General features: G+C 37.1%; 1 protein-coding gene across 1 annotated transcript; it reads right to left on the reverse strand.

Moving 5' to 3' along the window:
* Window positions 1-726: 726 nt before the first annotated feature.
* LOC145583049 (folate-biopterin transporter 1, chloroplastic-like) lies at window positions 727-12,317 on the reverse strand. Its single transcript, XM_081640161.1, has 9 exons — window positions 11,978-12,317; window positions 7,496-7,728; window positions 5,920-5,984; window positions 5,659-5,821; window positions 3,470-3,618; window positions 3,134-3,388; window positions 2,020-2,188; window positions 1,853-1,945; window positions 727-1,420 (listed from the first exon to the last, which is right to left on the reverse strand). The coding sequence occupies exons 1-9, from the start codon at window positions 12,219-12,221 to the stop codon at window positions 1,121-1,123; spliced, it is 1,671 nt and encodes a 556-aa protein (XP_081496287.1). The 5' UTR covers window positions 12,222-12,317; the 3' UTR covers window positions 727-1,120.
* Between the last annotated feature and the right edge of the window lie 14,841 nt (window positions 12,318-27,158).

A 27,158-nucleotide genomic window follows, 5' to 3' on the forward strand; every position in this document is an offset into this window, starting at 1 on the left:
GGGAGGGGGGTCGACGAGGAGGTACGCCAATTTTTGGGGTGGTTTGGGGTGGGGTCGAGGTCGGTAGTGGGGCGGTGAGGAAAATGAGGGGTGGTGGGGGTTCGAGATTGGGAGAAATAGAGGAGGTGGAGGTGGGGGATCGAAAGTCGGCGCACTAGCAAAGGTGGAGCTAGGCGCCGGCGTTGGACCGTTGATGGGGGAGAGGTGGTTGGTGGACGCCGATAGGAGAGGGGGGTTGCTGGTGGCTAGGTTGGGTGGGAGAGGGGTTTTTTTTTTTTTTTTTTTTTGAAAAATATTTTTATGTAATTTAATTATTAAAAAAACTAAAAAAAAAAAATAGTCAAAAATAATATAAACTTTGAGCGGTCCGCCAAAACAAGTTAATATTTTAATTATTTCTAAATAATACAAACTTTGGGAGGCATCCGCTATAACACTTATCAATGGTAATCAATAATTTAGATTTAGTATTGATAATAAAATTGTAAAACATTTACCACTAAAAAAATTAAAAAGTTAGAATTTAGCAAAGAGAATTTCCCAAAAAAAACTATTGAGATTATCGCACACAATGCATGGATATAAGGCTAGTTCTATGTGTAGCATAACATATACGGATACCCCACCAAGATACAAGGAAATTTTTTCCTTGAACTGTAATTGCGAATTCACAATATTTATGTTTTTCCTAAACAGTTCTCAGTGCGTAGAAAAGTCCCATTATAATGAAGGGACAATATCATCTGCCATTAGTATATGCTTATAGCTTCAAAGAGATCTCGAGCAACTTAATCAGGAGTCTCAGTTGTTTCATACAGATAATTGTATCCGAAAAACTATATTAAGAATCCTAATGCCAACTGAAATATTCTACGCATCACAATTATCTGTGTGAATTCTTTCAGTGAATCCTGAGGTGTTAGACCATCGCATGAGAGATGGATTCCGTCATCAATGCAGGAAGCAACAGCTACTTGGCAAAAAAAGCAACAGCTGCTTGGCAAAGGGCATCTCGTGTCACGCAGCATATAGCAGCAATTCACTATTGCCTGAGGCTCAGTGAGTAACAAACGACTTCTGCACGCGATTGCTACTTGAATACAACATATTAATTAAGGGTTCAGTTCGATTTCATTTCAATGTCGCTCTCATCATTGGTTTTCTCATCAAAATCGTCGGCAGGAAGAAAGCTGAGAAGTGGTAAGGGCAACAATGAACTAAGGTTGCATAGGATAATCAGGGCAGCCAAATGATCAAATCTGTCCTTGGTGACACCGAAGACCTGGGTCAATCCAGCACCTATCAAGCCACCAAAGACACTTCCAGCATTTGATATTGACATCAATGTTGCAAACAAAGTAGCTTCAACACCTTCCGGACATAATTTCGCAGCTAAGACTAGGATGGGCATAAATGAAATCTGTAATAGAGAGAATAGTCAATACAGGGCTTATCTAAACTTAAAAATGAGAAAAGCATCATCAATAACCAATAAATGGGGTATAAATGATTCAAAACAGCCTTGACCTTATAAGAAATTTTTTTCAAGCTAGAACTCCTATATAATGTCAGAAAAAGACTCAATATGGGAGGCAATAATTTTAATTCGGCATTTTCCTCAAAAAAAAAAAAAAAAAAAAAAAAAAAAAAAAAAAAAAAAAAAAAATTCGGCATGCACTTTCAACAAACTGATACGGCATCCTTTTGCCTTAACATATGAAGCTAGAACTATTCTATTAAAGCTTATGATTATTCAAAACTAAACACATACTTGAACTCTCAATTCCATGTTATAGGTATTAACAAACAGCAGAAGACTGAATGACCAACAAACAGCTTTAGGTGAATGTACCTGAGAAAGAACAGTGAGGATTAGGGAATCTCCGACAGCAAACCACTCGTCACTGATACCTAACTGGCGATTCAGTCCAGTTACAAGGAAAACCTGAAAATTGAATCCAAAACTATTTAGTTTGAGTATTTTTAGCACCAGCAAAACAATGAATGTCATCAACAAACCTGTGTCATTCCTAGAGCAGTTCCAGCAATAGTTGTTGCCAAAAATATACTCCTCAATTTAACTTTCTTTAAAAAACCATTATAGAGGCCAACACCAAGCAGCGATGCAACAGACGTTACAAGCTTCACCCGCCCAAGAAATTCAGGGGTAAAACCAAGTTTATTTGTTCTGAAATCCAAAAAACTTACAACTATTAATAAGTAATCTAAAAAGTTAGCAATAAAAAAAAAATGATATGGTCCTAGATTTAATGATAAATGATCGAACAGGCGCTAAACTTGATGAGTAACCTAGAAAAAAAGCTGCTTTAAGTCTTTAACTCAACAACAACAATAATAATGTTTAAGTATTTAATTCCAATATAATGGAGTCAACTGCAAAGTGCATACACCAAAATAATTTATCTCCAGTGGTCGTCGATAGAGATCCTTTTCCTCCAAGTTATTTCCATTCCAACTCAATTTGGTCAGTTGTGAGGTTGCTTGATGAAGGATCTATTAGGCAATTTTTCCCTAGAGTTGAAAATGTTTAGAACCAGATGATACAGCAAACCCAAAAGCCGCCTCCACAGAAGATTTCTTACAAAAGGAGAGATGACCTGTAAACCAGAGTTACTAAGCTTAATGGTAAATACATTGGAAAGGCTTATAAAGAGCAGGGTGAGGACAGGGAAGAAGGAGAATGACTTTTGGATATGATCACATTCCATAAGCTCCTTTGTGCTGTGGCTTGCATTAATTTGTCAAAGCTATTCATCTATTTTGTACAGTATCCTTGTGAAACATATAAGGTATAACAATCAGTAAAACTCATATAGGCAGTTGCCGTTTATATTATATGCAACTTAGTGCAGTAATATGGTAGTTTCACTTGGGTCATAGGAGGAGGGGGGGGGGGGGGGGGGGGAGGGTGGCTAGGGCCAGATATGAGATAGTCCTGAAATTGCAGCTATGTCATCAACAGTATATGATAACTTGAAGTGTAGATATATTTTTCAATGTGGTGGCAGAAGCATATGTAGCCCAGATGAAATCTAATGCGTTAGCATGAGGATCTATTTTTACCAATCGTGAAAGAATAAAAATGATAAACTGTATATTAACAAGTACATACGTGAAGTAGAACATAGCAGAATCCGACTGAGGTGTTGCCTGCCAAAGAAATACAAATAAGGTAGGATAATACACTCTTGGTTGCTTGACAGCATCCCACAACTGGACAACACTCAGGTGAAAGCTTTCTCTTAAACTGGGCCCTCCAGCACTACGACTATAATCCCACACTGGCCCAAGTACCCGTTGTTCTCTAACCAGTACAGCAACTGCAGAAGTGATAAGAGGAAGCAATGCAGTAACGCCAAAAACAAATCTGAAAATCAAATGTAAGGAATTTTGACTCAGAAAAAGACAACAAAATAACTATGACCACAAGGTAAACATCGGAACAGACCTCACACCATAAGCATCCACCAAAGAGCCACTAAAATAGGCACTCACAATACCCCCAAATGCTGAAGATCCCCAACACAATGACTGCAGAGAACCTGAGATACTTTGTGACTCACCACGAGCTCTCTCTACAACCATGGAATCTACAACCTAAAACATTAATCAGTGCCTGACATTGTAAAGCATATAATAAAATCAAGACAATAAAATTTTGCGCTAACTCAACACCAATACATACCCTATATATATTAGATATCTGACAAAAAAGCATCATTATTTATAAGACTGCAAACATAGTTTAGTCAATGTACAGCTATGTTCCTTCATTTACATTCAGGGAAATAACTGAAGAATCAGAGACTATGGCTATTCGAAGCTCAGATTAGGCCGACACTTCTATGTCATAAAAGAAGAGGCGAACAAGAAGCAAGCAAGGGTTTCAGGTAGGCGAATGAACTGAAAAGTAGACCATCCATAACACTAAAAAGAACTTACACTTATTCATATTACAATATACCAAGGTTATCCAACACTTTTTTTCTTGATTAATTTACGAAATTATCTGATTTAAAAAAGTAAAAATCTAAATGAAAGTTTGATGCGTATGATAAGAAGTAGTAAATTATCATGTGCAGATACATATCCAAGTATAAGACATGGAAAGAAGTAAAGTTTTGGAGATTGTAACATAGCTAGAATTGGACACAAAAGAAAAATGGCATTCATAAACCATATTACTGATTTTTAAAGACTTACTTGAATCGTTGGTTCTTGATAAATTCATGGTCTAAAGCACAATTGTAAGCTAATCACCACAATTTCTCTTCTTTTCCTACAAGTATATACATTTCTCTCCACAAATGTGGTTTCAGATAAATCAATGATCCAATAAGGAATAAATACTGTTGTAGAAGTGTGAAGGGTGTAACACACAGTTTGATACAAATAAACCATATATTCCATAACACAAAAGAATAATTAGGAGGAGAGGGGGGGGGGGGATTGGTGGTGGTGGTGGAGCAGTTTTAAAATCAAAAAGAGAGATGGCACACATAAGCTTAATATCATTCATTTTGTAAAAACGAAACAAGGAAAAGCATAGTAAGAAAGAGGGACTAGTATAGTTCCTACAATATTTTTCAAATATTTCATCGATAAGCACAAGTGTAGGATACGGATATTAAAATAATAAGTATAGAGCATACTAGGTGCATATGTCCTTCAAATTGAATTAATGAATCTTAGTATCCTTTCCAGAATAACAAAGGTTCATGGAATCCATCAATAAATTCTTTGTCTCATGCAAAGGAACCAAAAATGATGACTAGACAAATCATGAATAAGCTGGGCATATGCTAATGATATCTCAAGAGAAAATCAATGTAGCAGTCATGAGCACAAGAGCTTCAGCATATAATGAGCATTGAGCAATAAACAGTAAGCAAATGCACTATTATTGAACAATAGCATCAAAATTCTGACTACCGAACTCTAAGCAAAAACAAATTAAGGCGTCTAATACTGCTAGAATTTAGTGAAGTATTTTGGAAAATTCAATTCCTATGACCATGGATAATCATATCTGTGCTCAATAAAAAGAGCAATGTGCGAGCAATATTTATTACTTAATCTATTGACTATGGATGCTGCTGATTTGAAGATATATCAGACAAAAGGACCAACATACACTTTTCTTTTCTTTTGTTATTTATAATTGTTGTATTATTACTGGAATTTTATCTCAATTGATCTTGTAATTGTAGCAAAACAAAATTTGATAAATTTCTATTTAGGAGTCGACTCACATAACATATGTATTTGAACAACGTTAGTGAAGTAATATTTTCTCGTTATCAAATAAATTATTGTAGTAGACACTGTCCTCTATGGATGCCTTGGATGGGTGCCCTCTCTGTTCTCCAACATAAGTAAATATAATTTTAAACCTACAGAAACCATAATCTGGTTCATGTAATGGAAGTTACTATGTGCAACCCTTGCTTTTCATTAAATGAATGTCGAACCTCATAAATCAGTTAAATATTATAAACAAAATACACATTTAGAATGCAGGCTCCTCACAATGACATGTCAAAGCTGACTCCAGCCATAGAATTTTAACCAAGAGTCCAAGACTAAGAGCTATAAAACATAATATGTTTCAGGTACAAGAGCATATGGAATGCTTACAACATCAGAAAAGGCGACTGATAGAGATCCAAGAAGTATGCAGCAAGCAGCACTGTATTTGCTGTCAACCATAGTAGCCATCAAAGTCCAGGAAAATGCACCAAGAAGGCCAGAAAGTACCAAATATGATCTTCTTCGATATCCAAAAAGAGGTATTGAATCACTGCAAACATTATTTTTCAATGAATTAATAAAACAATATAAGAAAAACAGATAATTTGATTCGATATAAAATAAAACACACTTAGGAGGAACAGGTACCTTATAAATCCGTAAAGAGGCTTAACAAGCCATGGGAATGAAGAGAACCCAGATATGACAGCTGTCTAGTCAATCAACAGTAAGTTTGTTAATATTTCAATGTTTCGAATTGAGTAATAAACTTACCTTAAGCATAATACATATACTAGGATTACTATCAAATTCATGTGGATTAAAAAAATTACAGCACTATCATCACATCCATATATTGCACCTTTCAGTGCACAACTTATAACATTGGCAAGCCATTTGAAAAATCAAACGCTGTAGATTGTGCTAAGAAGTATCATGTTTATACACAAGACAAAAACAAAATTCATAAATTTCAAAGCAGTAAAGTAAATAATCACAAAAAGGTCAGTGGTGAATCTGGTAATTGTTTAAGACAGAAATTTGCAAGGTTTCATAACATTATTGTGTAGTTTTGCAATAAGGAATATAATGTTCTAACATATTTATTTCAATTTTGTTTACTACTACTTTACACAGAAATAGGAGCTGTCTAAGGTAAAAATGTTATATTCTATATATATATATAATGCAAGGAATCAATATTTGGGGGAAGGGCATATTAGTCATAGTCTATTATAAGTAACTTGGGGAATAAGCTAGAGGTTTGTTAGGAGGTATTTTCTATAAATAGACCTCATTAGGAGGATAAGGACATGTTGAACGTTGTGAGGGTTTGTTATTGGGAGAGAGTGAGCCTCTCGAAAGCTCATACTTGGAGAGCATCCACCTCTCGAAAGTGGAATTATCATCCAAACTAGTGTAATTCTCATCTTATCAATATAATCACCAATCTCTTCTGTTTTTCTGCCATTATTGGTGATGTAATCAAGCTAATTCCTAGCACCAACTCAACCTCATCTCTCCATTCCAATCAAAAGGAACATGAAATACAGCAACAGCAAAAAAAAAAAAACTATGCAGTGTCGCAGCCCACCAGTAGGATTCCAAATTCGTGCCAAAATCTACAGTTGGTCTAAGTGCAATAAATCATCCTCATTCTTCATTTAGTCAATTTACACCCTTTTGATTGCAGTCGGACTTAATACTTGCACCTCACTTCCCATCCACTCTGTTAGAGCTACCGCATTATTTAATCATTTATTAGTTCAAATCAGCATGGCGCCTCACTGATCTAGTGGCTAAATACACTAATATAGATTTGATTGCTGGGAACATTGAAGAGATAAAGCAACAACAGAGCAGGAGAGTGCAGCTTTTGAGAACGAGACATATATTAGGGGGTGAATGAAGCAGAGATAATTTAGGGTTCAGCGAGGAGCAGAAGCATGCAATAGTAATAGCTTTCTCTAGCAGTCCTCGACTCCAGCTAGTTAGTAGTATGGCATACATTTTGCACACTAACTTATGTGGGACTGACTTTTCTACTTTTATTACTTCAGACACCATGCAATAGTGGTTTGTTTGGTTTCCATCAAAAATCTCAAATAACAATACACATTGTTCATTCATGTAAAAGTACTTCTGGCGACATGACATACATCAATGACATTATATAAAAACTAATAATGAAATTGAAGGGTAAAGAAAAAGTTACATAACATACCTCTGCTGGATCTAGATGCAAATCATCTTTCAGATAAAAACTGACAGCAAGCCGTGAGAGGCCTAAAACACCCTGAACAAAGTAAACCATGGCAACAGCAATTGTATCTGGTGACATGTCCACACCAAAACAGCTAAACCAGCTCTTAGATTTGATCTTGCGCTTGACTAATAATTTACTTGAAGACGCCTCATTCTCTGCTTCAGCTGTTAAGAAATCTCCTTCTCTTGAATCTGGATCAAGATCATATACAAAAAAAATAATCAGAAGTCTAGATACACAAGGGTAACTAACGTGATGATCTTTCAAAGAAGCCATGAGACAATAAACTCAACTTTCTAAAAGACCATATCATATATGACCAAAAAACTATAGCAAAAATACAGACCTTGAAAAAGATTAAAATTTGACGGATACATATATTCTTCAAATCACATATGAGAACTTCAAGAAAATTAGACCCCAAATATTAGTTGAACCTCTACTAATTAGACTCCCATTAACAAATGCCCTTTCTTAAACTGCTAGAAGTTATTTTTGGCATCTCCTACACAAGATATTATTTCGTTTTTCATAAGTCAATGCAGAGACAAATACAGGATTCTGAATTATTTAAAAAATTTCAAACAACTATGCCAAAATTCACAGTTACAAAGAGCAGCTAATGATTATTTACGGATAAACATCAATGCACATGACAATGAAAATAATGATAGATTGATATCACCTCCATCTCCGCCTTCTAGACTTTAGTAACCTTCAACGATGAATTATGCATGTTCTACTATTTCCACAACTTTAAGGTGTTTATTTAAATTTACAATGTAAGTTTCCTTATGCAAAATATATCTGCAGGTACAATGATACACAATTCACCCTCCAATGCAGCTTGTGCCACAACGACCAAGTCACAATTCCAGGCATTACTCAAGAAAATATTCTCATACCTTGGCAGTTTTATGATCACAGAGCATATTTTCCATAGTCAAGGAATTCTACTCATTAGAAAGTAAATGCCTTTTGAGAATTACCAAGACCGTCAAGGGTGGTATTTTTGGTGCTATTACACGGTAAAGAATTATTTCAATTATATATTACAAAATTGAAGGATACATACATAATATTTTAAAATAAAACTTTCAGAATCAGCAAGAAAAACCAAGAAGTAATTTAAGCAAGCGACCTGGAGTCCTAGAATCAGGACAATTCTATCCCTTTGATTCGAACTTTAAATTTTGATTGCCTAGTTTGATTTAAACCCCTAGTTAAGTGTCTTGCATTGCTAATAAGGAATGTAAAGTGCTACGCATTATAAGAGCTTCTTTCTGCTTTATTACCCAGTTAATTATTATACCAAAAAATAGACACCAATCACCCAGGCCAATCTATCTCCTTTGCACTAATATTACCTCTAGAAATGGCATTTTTACACTCGGTTTTTAAACATACGATGTCAACTATGATTACACCGAAGACTACTACAATGGCATATGGTACAACAAACATTCTGGAAAGATAATTGGGTGGACGGGAAACACCAGTCCATCATCCCTAGTTCCCAACTTACACTGTCTGCCAATGGTAACTTAATACTCAGCAATGGCGAGAGACAATCCATCATAACTTGGAAAAGCATATCATCCTCAGATCTTAATTCCAATACATTAGTTCTCGAGGACAGTGGTAATCTGGTGATAAAGATTATTTCAGATTCCAATAATATCCTCTACCAGGGTTTTGATCATCCTACCAACATGTGGTTAACTGGTGCACAAGTCAATAAGCTAACCAATACACAATATATCTAAGTTCTGGTAGTATTTCTCTTTGTAAGGATATCAAGACATTGAGCTCTATTTGTCTTATAAGGATAGTCCTTGAATGCTTAAGAAATCGTTTCTCTTGCTTGTTGGAATTTGGCTGGTATAATGGCCAGGAAAACATGCTTCTATTTTATCACACCACCATCTCCCATGTGTCAACTTTCAAAGTTTTAAACAAGATGTATCTTACATATTCCCTGATGAACACCTCCATTGTAACATGATTTAAGCAGAACAAAGCCAGTGGGTTGTTACTCAAAGTCACTTTTGGGAACCACTTGCTTTGTTAATTATTAAAATAGAGAAAAGAGTGTGGCTTTAATATATTTTATTGAGTGAGTGAGCCCTTTTAGACTTGCTTTGTTTGCACTTTTGACACTATCCACACTCATCTTTAACTGCATATTGTGATTATACGTAAGAAAAAATATAACTATGTAGAGTCTTGTTAGATTTGCCCCTTTATATACCTTCACAATATCAACTTTTTATAAATATTAATATCAAATAATAAAAGATACTTTAGGTTTAAATTGTGCTATGGGAAGCGTAATCTCCCCTCAGTTTCAATATTAAAGAATAGGGGAAGTATATAAAGTTTACCAGAAAAAGAAAGGTTTCAAAAGAGTAGAGCTTCAAAGAACACCTTAAAATAAACAGTGGCTCATCGTCAAATACGTTTCCAAAGTTAAGTTATTGAGTGTGTTACATAGTGATAAAATACTTGTTCTTGTAGGTTTTACGCATTCTTCTATACACTTTGACCATTCAAATTCATACTAAAGTGATACTTCCGCCGTTCTTTTTTGGTTAATATTTTTCTTTTATCACGATTCCAATGCATAACTTCAACCATTGATATCTTTAATTGCATCATTAAGTAAAAAGAATAGAAAGTTGACGTTTTAAAATTATACAAAGTTGACATTTTGGTGATACACATCGAAATGAATTTAGCAAAATCTCACGTGAGTGTTTTTTCTTATAAGCTAGTGAGCATCTATGGTGAAATTTTGTAAACTTTAAAAAGCAAAAGTCAAAACTATTATGGGATACAGGACGTATATTATATTATTTACTCGGGTGAAATTTATGTATGGGTTGATAAGGAAACTATGTTAATGTTTTCCTATCTGGTTTCATGCTTTTGATGACTCTAACATGTGCAAGAACCTATTTCTAAATATATGCTTTATAGCAAATGAAAATAAGACGACTTTTTCTTAAAAAGTTTCAAAAGAGTTTTTGAAAGGTTAAGATTAAGAAAATAACCTCAATTTTAAGTCAAAACATGACTGAAGTTGTAGGCATTAGGGTCCATGAAAAGAGCCCCTGCTTCGACTCAGCTATTTATGTAATATTGCCTTTGGCTTTTTTTGTGGTCATCCTTTGGACTTATTCCTTATGAAAATGAACATAATATTGTTAGGTTTAGTATAAAGAAGACCGACGAACTTTGTACCTAGAAATGTTGGCTTTTATACCTCCAACTGTTGTTCGTCCCCCATAAGTGTCAAAGTGATAGATATAAAGTAAAATTCAAGCATGGTAGCGTTAATTATTGGTAGTATCAGAGTATATTATTTGAATTATACATCATTGCAACGCTATTAAGTTTTACAAATTATGTTATTGTGAGCTTCAATTTCTACCATGTTATGAGCTTTTTTACTTAATTTTTTTTGTACCTCTATATTTGTAAGAAATATGTCCATGCTTAGAAACATTTATTTTAGATGATGCAAGATTTGTTTAATATGAAGTGCAAGTTGAAAATCCCAACTGTTAAAAATACTACTCCTTTGGTATCTTTTTGATGTTCTTGTTTCTTTTTGATGTTCTTGTTTCTTTTTTATGTTCTTATTTTGATAGTGCACGCTTGACAATGCACGTCTTTTACCATTAATATCTTTTATAAGGTATTAGTAAAAATTATAAAATATTTAATAGAGGAATCAAAGAATACCCCATATCACTATGTTCTTTCTTATATATTTAGAATAATATATAGGAGATTCCCTCAAATTGTAACTAGTTTTAGATTCTGATCAAGAACATCAAAAAGGAATTACGTAAGACATCGGGTGAGGAGTATTTCGAGTGATATAACATAGTTTATGAGGCAGTTCAAAAAGAAAAGGTCTAATTTGAGACATGGATCCAAAGCTCCTAGTACATTGCGCTCTCTATAGTAACCAACGTTTTGGGCTTTTCTTCCTACATACATAAACAACTTCCACTACATTTTTAAGACATAGTGAGCAAGCACATTAACATACAAGTAATACTAAAGCAACCCAATCGCGGGTTCCTCATTGCTAAGCACTCATTCCCCTCGAAACTTGTCGTAAAATAACCCACAAATTTCTAACCACAAAGATAACATCCCATTATTACCATTCAAAGACAGATAACATAATCAAATCAACTAACCCTCACTTCAAGTGCAACAAACAATAGCCAATTACAATTACAACACCTCAATTTTGAGTCATGCCAATATCATCAATCAAGATCATAAACAATATTCAACAAATAATAACCACAAAAATTCAACTTTAAATAATAAAGCATAACAATTAAATAGCTTATAAAACATGAATTAAGCAAAATTAAGCAAAATCAAGCGAAGATTACAAATTTTTAAAAATGCAGTTACCATTTGCGGAAACAGAAAATGGGTCGTCATCCTTATCGCGGCGGTGGGTAGTGACCGGCGGCACCGGAATGGAGACTGACATGTCAGCTTCAAGGCGTTTCCGGCGAGGTTTCCGGCGAGAAGATCTAGAATTTCCGGCAACCAGAAAAGGGGTCGGTCGGTGAATCCGGTAGAAAGTAGGAGCAGAAAAAAGAGAGGAAATTGAGAAATGAGGAGTTTTGGGTGGTATGATGGAGATTAACATGGAATTAACTTAATTTTAAATTTAATTAATTGAATAATTGTAATTTTAAATGGGGAAAAGTACTATCCAGTTTTTGCATTTAGATAATGTTTGTTAGTTTATTATGCAGACATAAAAGATCTATATATATGTCAAAAAAAATAAAAAATAAAAATTTATATAATGTTCATGTATAGAACTTAGGAAAAATTGTCAAAAATAATATAAACTTTTAGCGATCGGTCAAAAATAAGTTAAACTTCTGATTATTTCTAAATAATACAAACTTTGTAGAGTGTCCGCTTTAAACAAGTTATGACCGATTAGTGACTTGATTAATAGGTATATGAGACGCGTGTCATTGTTTTATTGGTTTGATAATATAATTTGAATTTTTATTTATTTATACGTAGTTGTTTTACAACAAAGGATTTCAAAGAGATCAAAAGAAAGCTTTTAAATACTTCGATAATTGTTGTGTATATTTCCTTCAGATTATGTGGGGATTTATAGTACCCTTGCATGAACAGTGTTTACTCGATATATTAAATATGCAGTGAAATGTCTAATCGAGCATGAGGTTCTGAGCGGCAATATTTACTCTTGCATGGGAAGCTAAACGGTGATGTTTGGCGGTATCCTTATTCCGTTCATATTACGCATGCGATGTGTATTACAACACTCTCTCTTGAACGGATTTCTATAGGATGACTCCTATCTAAAATTTACATTTATGTAAAAATAAATATTACCGCTATTATACCTATATGTTTATCTGCTCATTAAAACCTTGCCAAGAAAAACCCTGTGGGATAAAAACTTGGATGAAGAAAAAAGAGTACAACACATATAGGGCTCCCCCTAAGTTAACACAGATCACAAAGACGACGCATGCCGGTCATATGCACGAGTTCTTGAAATTTGCTAGGTGGTAATGCCTTCATGAATAGATCGGCTAAGTTGTTGCATGCCTGGATCTGCTTGACATCGATCTTGCCTTCTTTTTCCAAGTCATGAGTAGAAAAGAACTTTGGGGTCGATGTGTGTAGACATCTACTTTTGGCCTCCTATCCCGACAAGAAGTGCAATGACGATAAATAAAACCATCTTCGTGTTGGATCAAAGTGAAGAATACTTATGGAGAAATGGTTAAGCCACAAAACACAAAAGACTAGCCCAAATTAAAGATAAAAGCCAAAACAAAGGTTCAATTAACTAAACCCGACCATAATTAGGCTTAAGCCCGTGCTTATAAACCCAATAATGACGGATTTAGGAGCGCCTAGGTTAAATTTTAGTGCTGCCGCAGGAAAAGCTGCGCGCATCTCAAACAGTCGCGCTGGGCTGCCGCGCGCAGCTAATTCAGTTGCGCGCGACACCCAGCGCAACCTCCAGAGTTGCACTGCGGAAGATTCAGAATTATACGGAAAATATAAAATCGAATCTTACCATAAAGCCGTGCGCAAGACAATTAGTTGCGCTGACCATAGCAGCGCAACCTAATCACTTGCACTGGGATGTCGCGCGCAATGTTGCGCGCGACACCTGCTGCGGCAGAATGCTCGTAACCCTAAACCTAATCATTCCCTATAAATAAGAGCTTAAACAGACAGAAAATAACCTAAGAAACTCTGGCGAAATACTTGTGAACTTGTGCAACCTAGCCCCTCTTGTCCTAAACACTCACCCCTTTTGATATTTTGTTACTACGGTGGAGGTTCCCCAACAAGAAGGACTCCATAAGTATTCTAAACAGAGATCTAGCAAAGAGAAGTGGTAAATTCCCGAGCACTTAGTTAAATCACATTTATTTTCTTGTTTAAAAGAACCTTAATTAATTAATTAGTGTTGTTTGATCGCCTTTAAAATAATTAATTAGTCAATTCCACATAGTATCTTGCATTAAATAAAGATTAGAATTGAATTAAACAATTGTTGGTTGATCACTTAATCCAAGGCGAATATTGTTTATTTTCTTGTCCTTTTCACGAATTTGATTAAATAAAGAATGACGACATTACGATGTAATTCCTACGTGAATTGGTACGTGTAAATAAAATCAACTAACATAGTTTTAGGCATCGCGTTGCATATATTGTTTGGTGATGAAATTGTAAAAAAGGAAGAGCTAGTAGAGGCCGCACTAGGGCTAGGATAACGATTCCCCTCTAAAGGGAGCGTTATTTTAGTACCCTCGCTCCCGAACTTATTTCTGGTTTATAGACCAATTTGGGCATGGGTAAACTTATGATTCGTGCTAATTATTCCATGAACTCCACATGGAAGAAAGGCATGAACGAGATTTATGAGTTTTTCCTAAAACTCATTGGCGACTCCCTACTTGTTTCTTACAAAAAAGCGTAATGATAGAATCAATTCTAATTCAAGGTCCCCCAAATAGTCAGGAATTCAAATCCTACTGCACCCTAACAAGTGTAAAGTCCTAGGCTTTTAAAGGGCCATGGCATTTAAGGAGAGGACCCCTTACGATGGGAACCCCTCCTTACAGTGGCGACTCCGTTGGGGACTTAAAGGTTACATGATTAATTCGTAGTTATGGTCCAAGGTTTCCAACACTAGGTTGCCTATGGGTTGTAACAAGAATTAACTTGGATAATCTCTAGTTAGAGAGCGAGACTTGAACGCATAATATCTTCCTTTTGCACAAGAGTAAAAACCAAACAAGCAACATTGCATCATGCATAAGCATAGCATACTTAATTTATTGGGGATTGACTCATTGACTAGGGGTCACCAACACTAGGCTTCTATCACGAAATCAATAACAATCATCCCACCCATATTGCCAACAAAATGTTAGGAGGGCGATGCCATGAGTCAGCACGTTGAGTGATTAATTTTTGCGTCATTTCTTAAGATATGGTACCTTTGGACACCCAAGCCTTTTTTTGACCTAAGAACGGCATTGCGTGAATCTTGACTTATGGCATGCTTATGTGATTATGTGACTATATGCAACGTGTTAGGATAGTCTTCTTTTTTTTTTCTTTTTAGTTTGGTCTAGGTTCCCAATTACGAAGTTGTCTCTTCGTGATTTAGAGTCATATTCAAAGGATAGCAAAAAAAAAATCAAATAAAAAAAAACGACGACAAAAAAAAAATGCTCGAATTAAAAATAAATCCTACGAGCAGGTGGCGTGCGCAACTCAATGAGTCGCGCGACCCCCCAGCGCAAGAGATCCCGTTGCGCGCGACAGCCGCGCGCAACTGAGTCACTTGCGCGCGCCCACTGAACGAGTTAATTTTGATTTCTCAAAAAACAAATTGACTCGTCCGAACAATATCTTCATTGAAGAATTGTTAAGGGTGATGTTATCCGTTTGAATATATTTTGCGTCTTTTTTTTTCTCCCTTTTTAAACAAGCGTATCGATTTACTTATCCTTTCGTACTCCTTTAGGGCCGGTTTCCAAGCTTGGGAAAGGGGACTCCCGGGCACTCGCATTCTACGTTTACCACCCAAAGATCAACCCCTTTTAAACCACTTTTCTTCGACAACTAATCCTAGTCCAACAACAATGCCAACCATCGAAGAACTTCAACAAGAGATTCTTCGTTTGAGAGAGGAAAAGGCTCAAGAGGCCGATGAGAGAAGAATTAAGAAAATGGAAAAGGCTGAAAAGAAAAATGCTGAAACCTTAGCCTTGCAAGAAAAGATGGAACAATTATCCATCAAAGAAAAGTCGTTGGAGAAGCTAGTTCTTCGTTCTACAATGGGGAACAAGTACTTTGACGCAGAAAAGTTTGCTCCTCCCCCAGGACTTGCTTTACCGGAAAAGTTCATAGTTACGGACTTGCCAATATTTAAGGTGATCAATAATCCACAAAATCATTTAATGTGTTTTACTGGCATTATGGCATTAAAGGGAGTTGATCCTAAGCTTTATGCTTTGACTTTCCCTTTATCCCTAGACCCAACCGCGAGAGAGTGGTAATATGGGCTAGATCCAAAATTCAAGGCAACATGGGAAGATGTAGTTTCGGCTTTCATTACCCAATATGAGAGTAACGTAGAGTTTAAGTCAACTTTACGTGAACTCGAGATGCTTAAGCAAGGCGACGATGAAGGTTTCCTTGATTTCTATGGTAGATGGCGAGAAAAGGCGGCCCACCTTGCCCAAAGGCCGCCTGAACTCGAGTTAGTACAAAAATTCATTGACAACTGTCATGAAAAGTACAACAAACATCTACGTTACCTTGGTTTAGACACTTTTCAAAAGGTCTATTCTGTGGCTACTAGGATTGAAGATGATCTTGCTAAAGAAAAAGCAAACAAACCTCATCATCATCATCAATCTAAGAATAACTACAAGAAGGGGAATGATAATGCATCATCCTTTATTGACGTATTTGCGACTTCCACGCAATACAATAACACAAATCGATATAATGATCCTAGAAAAAGATGGACAAAAGACAGAAAATTTACTCCATTTCCTGTAAGCTATAAAGAATTGTTAGAAAAATTAAATGAAAAAGGCTTACTTGCGCCAATAGGGCCAACACCACCCACTCCACCAGAAAGAAGATTTCCTCAATGGGATGGTAATGCTTATTGTGCTTATCATAGAAGCGTTGGACATGATACTGAACGTTGCTATGTCTTAAAGCACAAAATACAAGATTTAGTAGACAATGGGAGAATTCCCACGCCTAAACCTAACAATAATGCATCCCCCTTAGGGGTGTTTCACATCAATGAGGACCATATGGGAAGTGATATGTTCAATCCTTTGGACTATATCACACCTATAGGAGAACCTCTATCCACAATACTCATAGGGGAAACTAATGAAGTATGTGGACTAGGGAACGACGACTTTCAAGAATTATATGTCTCTAAGTATGCCGCCGTCCCACCTCCATCTTGTTTACAAAATGAAACAAATGGAGCGCTTGATTGGGATCATTTCTTGGGGAAGTCACAAGATTTATCGAATCTCTCCTTGGATGAACAATGGCATCAAACACAACTCATGGAACATCTTGAAATGGAGGCACATCCAAAGCCTCTAGAAGAAAGTTGGTTTGTGAGTCCTACAACTAACCCAAATGAGATAGATCATTTAACTCGTTCTGGGCGAGTCTACCAAGCACCACCACCAAATGGATCTTCGACCACACAAAATCAAACTCAAGGTCAAGTACAAAATCCAATACCACCTCCACTTGAGGTGGAAGATCCATTGGTCAAACAACTTCGCCAATCCAAGGCGAATGTTGGCATTTGGGAACTCCTAAGTACTTCTAAAGAACATAGGAATTCTCTCATGAACGCTCTAACGGCTTTGTCTGTAAGCACAGACACAACCCCTCAGGATCTCGTTAGCTTGCTTACTAGCGAGAAATCCGACAAATCAATCATTTTCACTAATGATGATTTGCCTTCAAAAGACACTATCCACAACAATGCATTATACTTAACTGTGGGATGCAAGGGATACAATATCCTTCTAAATTTGGTAGACAATGGGTCAGCTGTAAACGTATGCCCATTACGAACGGCAAAATACTTAGGCCTAAATCCAGAAAAATATTTTCAATCAACAACATAAAGCATTAGGGCCTATGACAATTCGAGAAGGTCGGTGTGTGGAACTGTTAAGCTACCAATTACCACAGGCCCAATTCAAAAGATGGTTGAATTCCATGTTATGGACATAAAACCTACATTCAACCTTTTACTTGGACGTCCTTGGATACATGAGCTTGGTGCAATACCATCCTCACTACATCAAATGATTAGGTTGAACTATCAAGGGCTTCCTATGACTATACATGCTTCTCCACTCAAAATAGCAATAAATGATCAATCACTCTTAGAAATAAACCATGATAATGATGAAGAGGACATGTGGGGATTCGCCGCGAAGCCAATCTACACAATTGAAATGGAAGAAGACTTTGAAGAACCATTCAAGCTTGATCCATATTCCACTCGGATAGTAAACAACATCTTACTCAAGAGTAGTTACTTTCCTGGGATGCCTTTGGGAATAGGAATGAAGAAATCTCTCTTACTTCCTATCCCAAAGAAAAACTTCTCCTTTGGATTGGGATTAAACCAACCAAAGAAGAATTGGAGTCTCACGATGCAAAAAACAAAGCACGTAGAGACAATAATAAGAAAGGGATAATCACTTTACTCCCATCCTATCAACAAACCCTTAATGGGAAATTCATTAGGGAGGGAGAAGATTACCCATGCTACGACTTTCCAGAACCCTTAGTTCTGGAAGGAATCAAGAAGCCTGGATTTGAAATATTTCATGATTGCTACTTCTTGGATGACGATCTTAGTATCGTTAAATCAAAACACCCAACTCTAGGGTGCTATGATGGGCAAGCATTTAACTTGCTATTTGGACTAGAGCAAAATCATGTCACTACAATGACCAATCCAAAACGCCATTCAATATGAAGCTTTTGACCCAACCTCGTTGATCACCCTTTCAAATGAAACTTTTGAGCATGGATGGAGGAAATCTTTCAAATGGACCAATCACAAAGGCGATAAGCTGAAAATCATCACAGACGAAGGGAAGATGTTTGAAGAATCAGACGATGAATCTATTATAGACTCTAGGGAAGCTGAAAATCTAGGCCTTGTGGCCATTACCGAATCTTTATTTTTTAGCTCTAAGGACGAAGATCCCAAAAAGGATTCTTCTCTTGATGTACTCTCTTTTGATTTTAATAATATGAGCTCTATTTCCGAGTATATGCCTTCTCTTGAATCTTTCGAATGCTATAACAATCAATCTATTGAAGATGATAACATTAATAAATTGGTTGAACTAATGAATGAACGAGAACAAAAGAACCCTATCATTGAAGAAACTGAAATAGTTTATATAGGAACTAACGAAAATAAAAGAGAAGTCAAAATTGGCTTAACTTTAAGTCCGGAAGAGCGATCGACCCTCATATCGACGCTCAAAGAATTCAAAGACGTGTTTTCTTGGTCATACAAGGACATGCCTGGAATAGATAGGGAAATTACGGAACATACCATTCCCTTGAACCCTACTTCTAAACCAGTAAAACAAAAATTTCGACAAATGAAACCTGATGTCGCATTAAAAATAAAGGAAGAAGTACAAAAACAGTTGGACGCAGGTTTTATTCGCGTATGTAACTACCTAGAATGGGTAGAGAACATCGTCTCAGTCCCTAAAAAGGATGGACGAGTTTGCATGTGTGTCGACTTTAGGGACCTTAATAAAGCTAGCCCTAAAGACGATTTTCCTCTACCACATATTGATATATTGGTAGATAACACGGCTGAACATGCGATGTTATCCTTTATGGATGGATACGCAAGTTACAACCAAATTTTAATGGCAAAAGAAGACGAAGAAAAGACATGCTTTATTACCCCTTGGGGTACGTATTGTTACATAGTCATGCCATTTGGTTTAAAAAATGCAAGAGCTACGTACCAAAGAACGGCTACGACTCTCTTGCATGATATGATGCACAAAGAAATAGAAGTGTATGTGGATGATATGATCGTAAAGTCCAAAGATAGAATGGGACATATAAAAGCTTTACGCAAATTTTTCACTCGCATAAAAGAATACAAAATGCGATTGAATCCACAAAAATGCACCTTCGGAGTAACTTCTGGCAAGTTACTCGGATACGTAGTAAGCACACGTGGCATCGAGATCGATCCCTCTAAAATAAAGGCAATTGTTGACATGCCTCCCCCTCAAACAGAAAAAGAAATCAGGGGATTCCTTGGCAAACTACAATACATTAGTCGATTTATTAACAAATTGACTATGACTTGTGAGCCAATATTTAAAAAATTGAAAAAAGAGGAGAAACATGAATGGGACGATCAATGCCAAAAGGCCTTTGAGATAATCTTTGATTTTCTCAAAAGTCCACCAATTTTAGCACCACCAGTATCCAAACTACCTCTTAGGCTATACATTACAGTTACAGACACAGCTACAGACGTCATGTTAGCATAAGTGGTAGAAAAAGTCGAGCGTGCAATATATTACATAAGTAAAAAATTCATCCAATATGAAACAAAATATAGCACCTTGGAAAAGACAAGCCTAGCATTAGTGTGGGCAACTAAAAAATTACGACATTATATGCTACCACACGCTACTCATGTGATTTCTCAACAAAACTCGATAAAGTATTTGTTTGAACAACCACCTATACAAGGAAGGATATCTAAGTGGTTGGTGATGTTGGCCGAATTTGAGTTAAAATATATTCCTAAAAAATCAATGAAAGGAAAAGTAATTTCCGACTTTCTGGCATAACATCCAATTCAAATAAGTCGTGCAGAAACTACTCATCTTCCGGATGAAGAGATTCTCATGACACAAGATGAAAAATGGGTAATGTACTTCGACGGTGCGTCCAATCAAAAAGGATGTGGCATAGGAGTGTTACTCATAAGTCCAGAGGGAGCACATACTCCAATCTCTGTTAAACTAGACTTTGAGGTTACCAATAATGCCGCAGAATGTGAAGCATGCATTATTGGATTAGAAGCAACAGCTAACATAGGTGTGCAAAAATTAGAGGTATATGGAGATTCTAGTTTGATTATAAATCATATACTAAAAAAATGGAAAATAAAGAACTCCACAATGATATTATACCAAGCACACCTAGAGCAACTCATCGAGCATTTTGAACTTATTGATTTTAAATATCTCCCAAGGGATGACAATCAATTTGCCGATGCACTAGCAAAATTAGCCTCAATGATCAACATTCCAGATCACTTAAATATGATGCCATTATGCGTTGATAGAAGAGAAGAACCAGCGTATTGCAATAGAGGAAATAAATGACATCGAAGGAGATAGTCCCTGGTATGATCATATCCTCCAATATATTACCCATGACACATATCCCGAAAATACTTCATCGAAAGACCAACGAGCCTTACGAACACTTGCGGCCCAATATGGTCTATTAAATGGTCAATTATGCAAAAAAGGACCTAATGGTCAAAGTTTATTATGTATAGACCAACCGGAAGCCACACGCATTATGGAAAATACTCATAAAGGTGTTTGTGGACCTCACATGAATGGTAAAATGCTTTCAAAAATAATTTCACGACAAGGGTACTATTGGTCCACTATGGAACATGATTGCATACAATATGTTAAAAAATGTCCAGAGTGCCAAATGTTCGCTAATTTACAACACCTTCCACCATCCGAACTATACAATCTCACTTCCCCTTGGCCTTTTTCAACTTGGGGAATTGACATAATTGGAAAAATCTCTCCAACAGGAGCAGGAGGGCACGAGTACGTATTAGTAGCCATCGATTACTTCACTAAGTGGATTGAGGCTGCTTCTTACGTGAATATCACTTCTAAACATGTCGCAAAGTTTCTCGAACGAAACATATTTTGTAGATATGGAGTTCCACATGAATTAATTAGTGATCAGGGATCTTAATTCAAAGCTGAAGTCAAGACCCTCTTAACTCGTTATAAAGTAAAACATCATCACTCATCCCCATACAGACCTCAAATGAATGGAGCTGTCGAGTCGGCAAATAAAAATATAACAGTCATCATTAAGAAAATGGCAGAAAAATATAAAGACTGGTCGAATAAACTACACTTCGCATTATGGGGTTATAGAACGTCTATACGAACATCATTAGGAGTAACTCCATACTCCTTAGTTTTCGGAATAGACGCAGTTCAACCAGTCGAACTGGAAATACCGTCCCTACGCATCGTACTTGAAAGTAAGCTACCGGAAGCTGAATGGGTAAGAGCGAGGTATGAAGAGCTTTTATTCCTCGATGAACGACGATTAAGAGCTTTGCATCATGTACAAGTCTACCAAAGGCGCATTGTGCGTCATTTCAATAAAAGAGTCAAACCCAGAAATATAAAAGAAGGTGACTTTGTACTAAAGGAGGTTAGGGGTCCACCAACCGATCCAAGAGGGAAATTCAAACCCAATTGGATAGGTCCCTACCGCGTAATTGAAATCCTATCAGGAGGAGCCGTCGGATTAATGGTTATCGGAGGAGATGAAATTCGCCAATTAATCCGGATAAACTCATTCACTCATATAACCAATTTTAATTAGCATTCAATGGACAGATTCTAAGTGTTATGCATTTTACCGAATAACACGGTAAAATACATAACACTTGGGGGGGGGGTAATTTGGAAATAATAAACCGTTCTAAGTGTTCAAATTTTTTTTGAACATCACGAAAAAATCTTCACACTTGGGGGGGGGGGTAATAATACAGAATTAAAAAAAAAAATTTCGAGACATTCATAGCACAGGTGTCGCGCGCAACTGAATTAGTTGCGCGCCAGATTTCGTTGCGCGTGGCAGGCTCGCGCAACTACAGATGTTGCGCGCGCCACCTGATGACGAACTGCGAACCCGATTTTTTTTACGTTTGAATGAAGTTACGACTTCTACTTGCGGCAAAAAGAGGGTGTTTCTTAAATATAACATATACTCGGAAAATAAAATTAAACTTTGATTTAATTCTTTTAAACAAGGTTTGATCAATTTTTCATTTAATTTCTACCTAAGAGATTAAAGAAAAATAAAAAAAATACATAATAAAAAAAAACATTAGAACTACGCAAAGACCTGATTTCGTAATGTGAATATGTAGGCAATCTTTATGATTCGGTCATATCAAAATATAAAAATATAAAGCTCATTTTATTTCATTCAAATTTCAAAGAAAAGAGAGACATTGTTGAACTAGATTGTAAACAAAAAAAAAAAAAACATAGTAGTGATTACACTTTATTCAATTTAAAACTAATGGCGAAACTTTGTAACACTCTAAGGTTTTACTATGTCCTCAATTGTCACGGACGATGGAGGAGTAGTTTCCATCGCAGTATTTTCAGAAACCTTAGAGCTTTCTCCTACGCTTTTCTTCTTGACCCATACACTGTTCTTCAATTTGGGAATTGGGGTCTTTTCAACCTTTTTTCCCTTTTTCGAAGATTTCGTTAGAGTCCTTTTTCGAGTTTGTTGCAAAGGTTCCTTGATTATCACACCTCGTTGTGCAAGTTTGGAGGGAGCTTTCCTTTTTGTTTCCTTCGAACGCGCCTTAGGAGATGATAAGTCTAATTTTCTTCTCACCCCTTTGTTTTGGCTACTAGGAGGAGTAGTGGTGGCCGAATGCATCAAGGGCTTAGGTTGATTGCGAGCCGTGACGGCTTGATATTGAGATCGAGCCTTGTTTAATTCGCCCTTATCCGCCGCATTCATCCAAGCTTTGTAAAAGGAAGATAATGCAATACTCGGAGTAGGATTTTGTACTACCCATCTAGGAAGACTTGACCAATACTCCATCTAACGAAAAATTCGCTCAGGTCTAAAAATCACATCTTTAGGGGCATCACAATCTTGCGGGGGAATAATTTGTTTCATCCCGTATTGTCTCATTACCCTTCAAGGAAAAATATAAGTAGTACTAGATAGGCCTAAAAGCCTAATGTAAGGGCAATTGAGACTGTTCCCAACCATACTATTTTTGTTCCACCAAGGAATCACAAAACGTATGTTAGGAACCCCATGACAGAAAAACGACGTCCATTCCTCTTCGTTCTTATGCTTATAAAGGATTCGGCGTCCAGGGAATGCCCTTACTCCATTAGCCTCAAGGTTTTGTGGCTGATCAACAATTTGCAAACGCTCCATGAGCCAAATCTACAAAAAAAAAAAAAAAAAAAAATCAGTTTGCGATTTTTACACAAGCAGGTGGCGCGCGCATCAAAACCAGTTGCGCGCGCCATCCACGCCCAACACAGAAGATTGCGCTGGTCATGCCAGCGGAACTTCGTAACTTGCGCTAATAAACGACGAAAAAAAACGTACATGTAATTGGAGTGGACTATCCGTGAAATCGTTTTCGTTAGGGTCTCCTCTAAGGCGATTAAAACATAGAACGGTTTCCGCCAAAGCCAAAGGAGCGGGTTATTGACATCCCTCTATTTGCTCTACTATGGACACCATGGAATAATCTCCGTATTCTTTGCCTGTCCTAAGTAAACAATTAACAACAAGACAATAACATAAAGGGCGAATTTTAAAGCGTTGTTTAGTCATGTTGTCACGAGGGGCGACAAAATGTTCAATAAATTGAATCAAGTTCACGCCTTCTTCAGTTCCAATGTTGGTCATATCATTGTCGGACAAGCCAAAAAATCTTTGGAATATAGGTTTGGGATCCGACAAGGTAGGCGAATAAGTCACAGGGAGAGTATTTGTAGGGAAACCTAGCAAGGCCTCAAACTCACCAGGTAAAGGGACAATTTCGTCCCCTTTAAACAAGAAAAGATGGTGGTTAGAGTCCCAATGGTTGACTGCGGCATGAAGAAAATCAAAGTTAACCACTAGTTGCATATAATTTAATAGAGGGTCTAGGTGGTAAATTTTGAAAGCTAGTTTGTCCTCGGTTGAAAGGGAAGTGACCCATTGCTTCAAATGCTGTTCAAAGGTCTTCACCATTGTTCAAAAAAAAAAAAAAGAGAATGAGAATTTAGAGAGATTAATTCTTTTTAGTTTCTTTTATTACTAAGCGAATGAATGCGAGATGATCAAAAGCCTACACGAAACCACGTTTAAATAGACTCAAGAGGGGCAAATTTTCGGCAAATTCGGCTTAAAGGAAAGTTCAGCAACAGGTGGCGCGCACAACTCATGAGTTGCGCGCGACATCCGCGCGCAACTAATTCACGTGCGCGCGACAGCCGTGCGCAACTCACGCAGTTGCGTGCGTCTCCCCTGTCGCAGCATATGAGTTGGGTTTATTTCCGTATTTTGGCTAACATAATGACGGAATCTTCACGAAATCTTAAGACGAATCATACGCTTGCCTTTTAACCCTTTGTGTCCCTTTTCTTGCCTACTTTCTTATTTTCTTTTTTTTTTTTTTTTTTTTATTATTTTCATACTTTCTTATTTTCTTTTTATTTTTTTATTTTTTTTATTATTTTCCTAATTTCTTATTTTCTTTTTTTTTTATTATTATTTTCCTACTTTCTTATTTTCTTTTTTTATTATTTTCCTACTTCCTTATTTTCTTTTTTCTCTTTTTTCTTCTTTTTGGTTTTCTTTTCGCCTTCCTTTTTTTAAGTTTTGGTTATTTTTTCGAGGGGGGTAAGTCGGGAACCCTTTCCCTCCCTCGAATTTTTTTTTGCTTTTAATAATAAAAATAATAATAAAGTACACATGGAAACAAAAAATATAATAATGATGACATATATACAAATGTGTCATATATATATACATCTGTTTCCTAAAATAAATAACAAATATGTGTACAAAAGGAATCAGGGTGCTCGGTGACTACTAGACGGTTGCTGCACATCCTGCAAAATCCAAAACGAAGATTAATACATGAAATGTAATAACTTCATTGAAAAGAAAAAGAAATAAAACTTACCGCGATAATCCGATGATCACGACATGATAAAGTCACGAGGGCTCTCTGATAAGCAGCTCGGAAAGCACGTAAAGTCCTCACCATGCCGTTCACGGTTTCCCGCGGAACCTGTTCCAAGAATACAAGGACAATTAGTAAACAAATGTATATGAAACAAAAAATAAATAGAAATGTTTAAGTACATATACACAAAAGACATACCGACTCAACCGTCTCAGGTACAAATGGTATCCCCTCATCATCCTCCGCTGCTGGAAGGGTCTCATGAATTACCGATCCGACAGCATCGGTATACGTGATCTCTACTGTAGAAGGCACCCAACCACCTAGATCGACCCGCTAAAATATACATGACAAAAAAAAAACAATAAAAGGGTCAAAGTTCCGAAAAATAAATAGAAACAAGGAAAAGAGAGAGTTAGAGTGCTAACCGGAACAAAAGCCGGAAAAGGAGTCAGCCTGGATGCTATAAAAGCCGGATAAGAAACCTCCGGCAGCACCAGCTTCTCCGCTGGATAACCAAGGATTGCCTGAGCTCGATCCTCTGTAGACAGCAAGTCCAGACGTAACATCCGGATCGGAGGATCCGCAGGAACCAAAGGCTCCTCGGACGAAAGCTGGCAGAGAACACGCTCGCCTAAAAACGAAGCGTCTGTCCTCTGGAACACCGAGAGTCCCGGATAGAGGGCCCGGCAACGGCAACGAACCATGCCAGACCGGATAGCCTCAGGGACTCTGACGATCAAACTCTAAGGACGGAGATCGATCTATAAAACACAACCACATGAAAAATCGTCAGAAAATAAATAAAATCAAATAATGCACATGTAGTTGGAATACTCACCGACGCACGAGTCGCCGAAAGGATCCTCTGGTGAAAGTCGCCGGCAAAAGTGGCTCGTCTCTTCTTAATCGCGACCAATCGATGGCCGATAAGAAAACGAGCAGCCCCAAGCACCCTGGGGGCTAAGAAAGGCAGGTACGAGTATCCCTAAGCCTGAAACCGAGAAAAGATAAGCCTAAAGGAAAAAAGCGAAAGTAATAACCGAAAGAAGCTTAAAACACGTACCTCAAGGATACGACCATGCTACGTAAGGGAGATCCGAGGCACCTCAGTAGCTGCCGCGGAATCCATCACCTGAGTCGCCTTGCCCATAGCTGTAAGCATACGGGCATACAACACCTCCGCCCAACTCAGGTCACCTACTTGCCCCAAATTGCTGAGGCAAATAAGTAACCCAATAGTGAAACACTCTCCTCGATCACCAAGATGGTGACGGAAAGAACGTGAGCAATGTATATTCGAGCCAGCTGCTCAGGTGTACACTGCCGATCAAGCTCGTCAGCCGACAACTCGTTGGAAAGAACCGAGTACGGACAAGACTACGCGTACACGTGAAGGGCCGACGCAAGACGGTCCCCCACAAGGTCGCGCAGTTTCTCGTCTGACCCCTTAACGAACACTATGACTACGGGCTCGCTTCCGAAAGGAAAACTTGT

The sequence above is a fragment of the Chenopodium album genome, chromosome 15, assembly GCF_948465745.1.
Source record: "Chenopodium album chromosome 15, dcCheAlbu1.1, whole genome shotgun sequence".
In the NCBI taxonomy this organism is placed as follows: Eukaryota; Viridiplantae; Streptophyta; class Magnoliopsida; order Caryophyllales; family Amaranthaceae; genus Chenopodium; species Chenopodium album.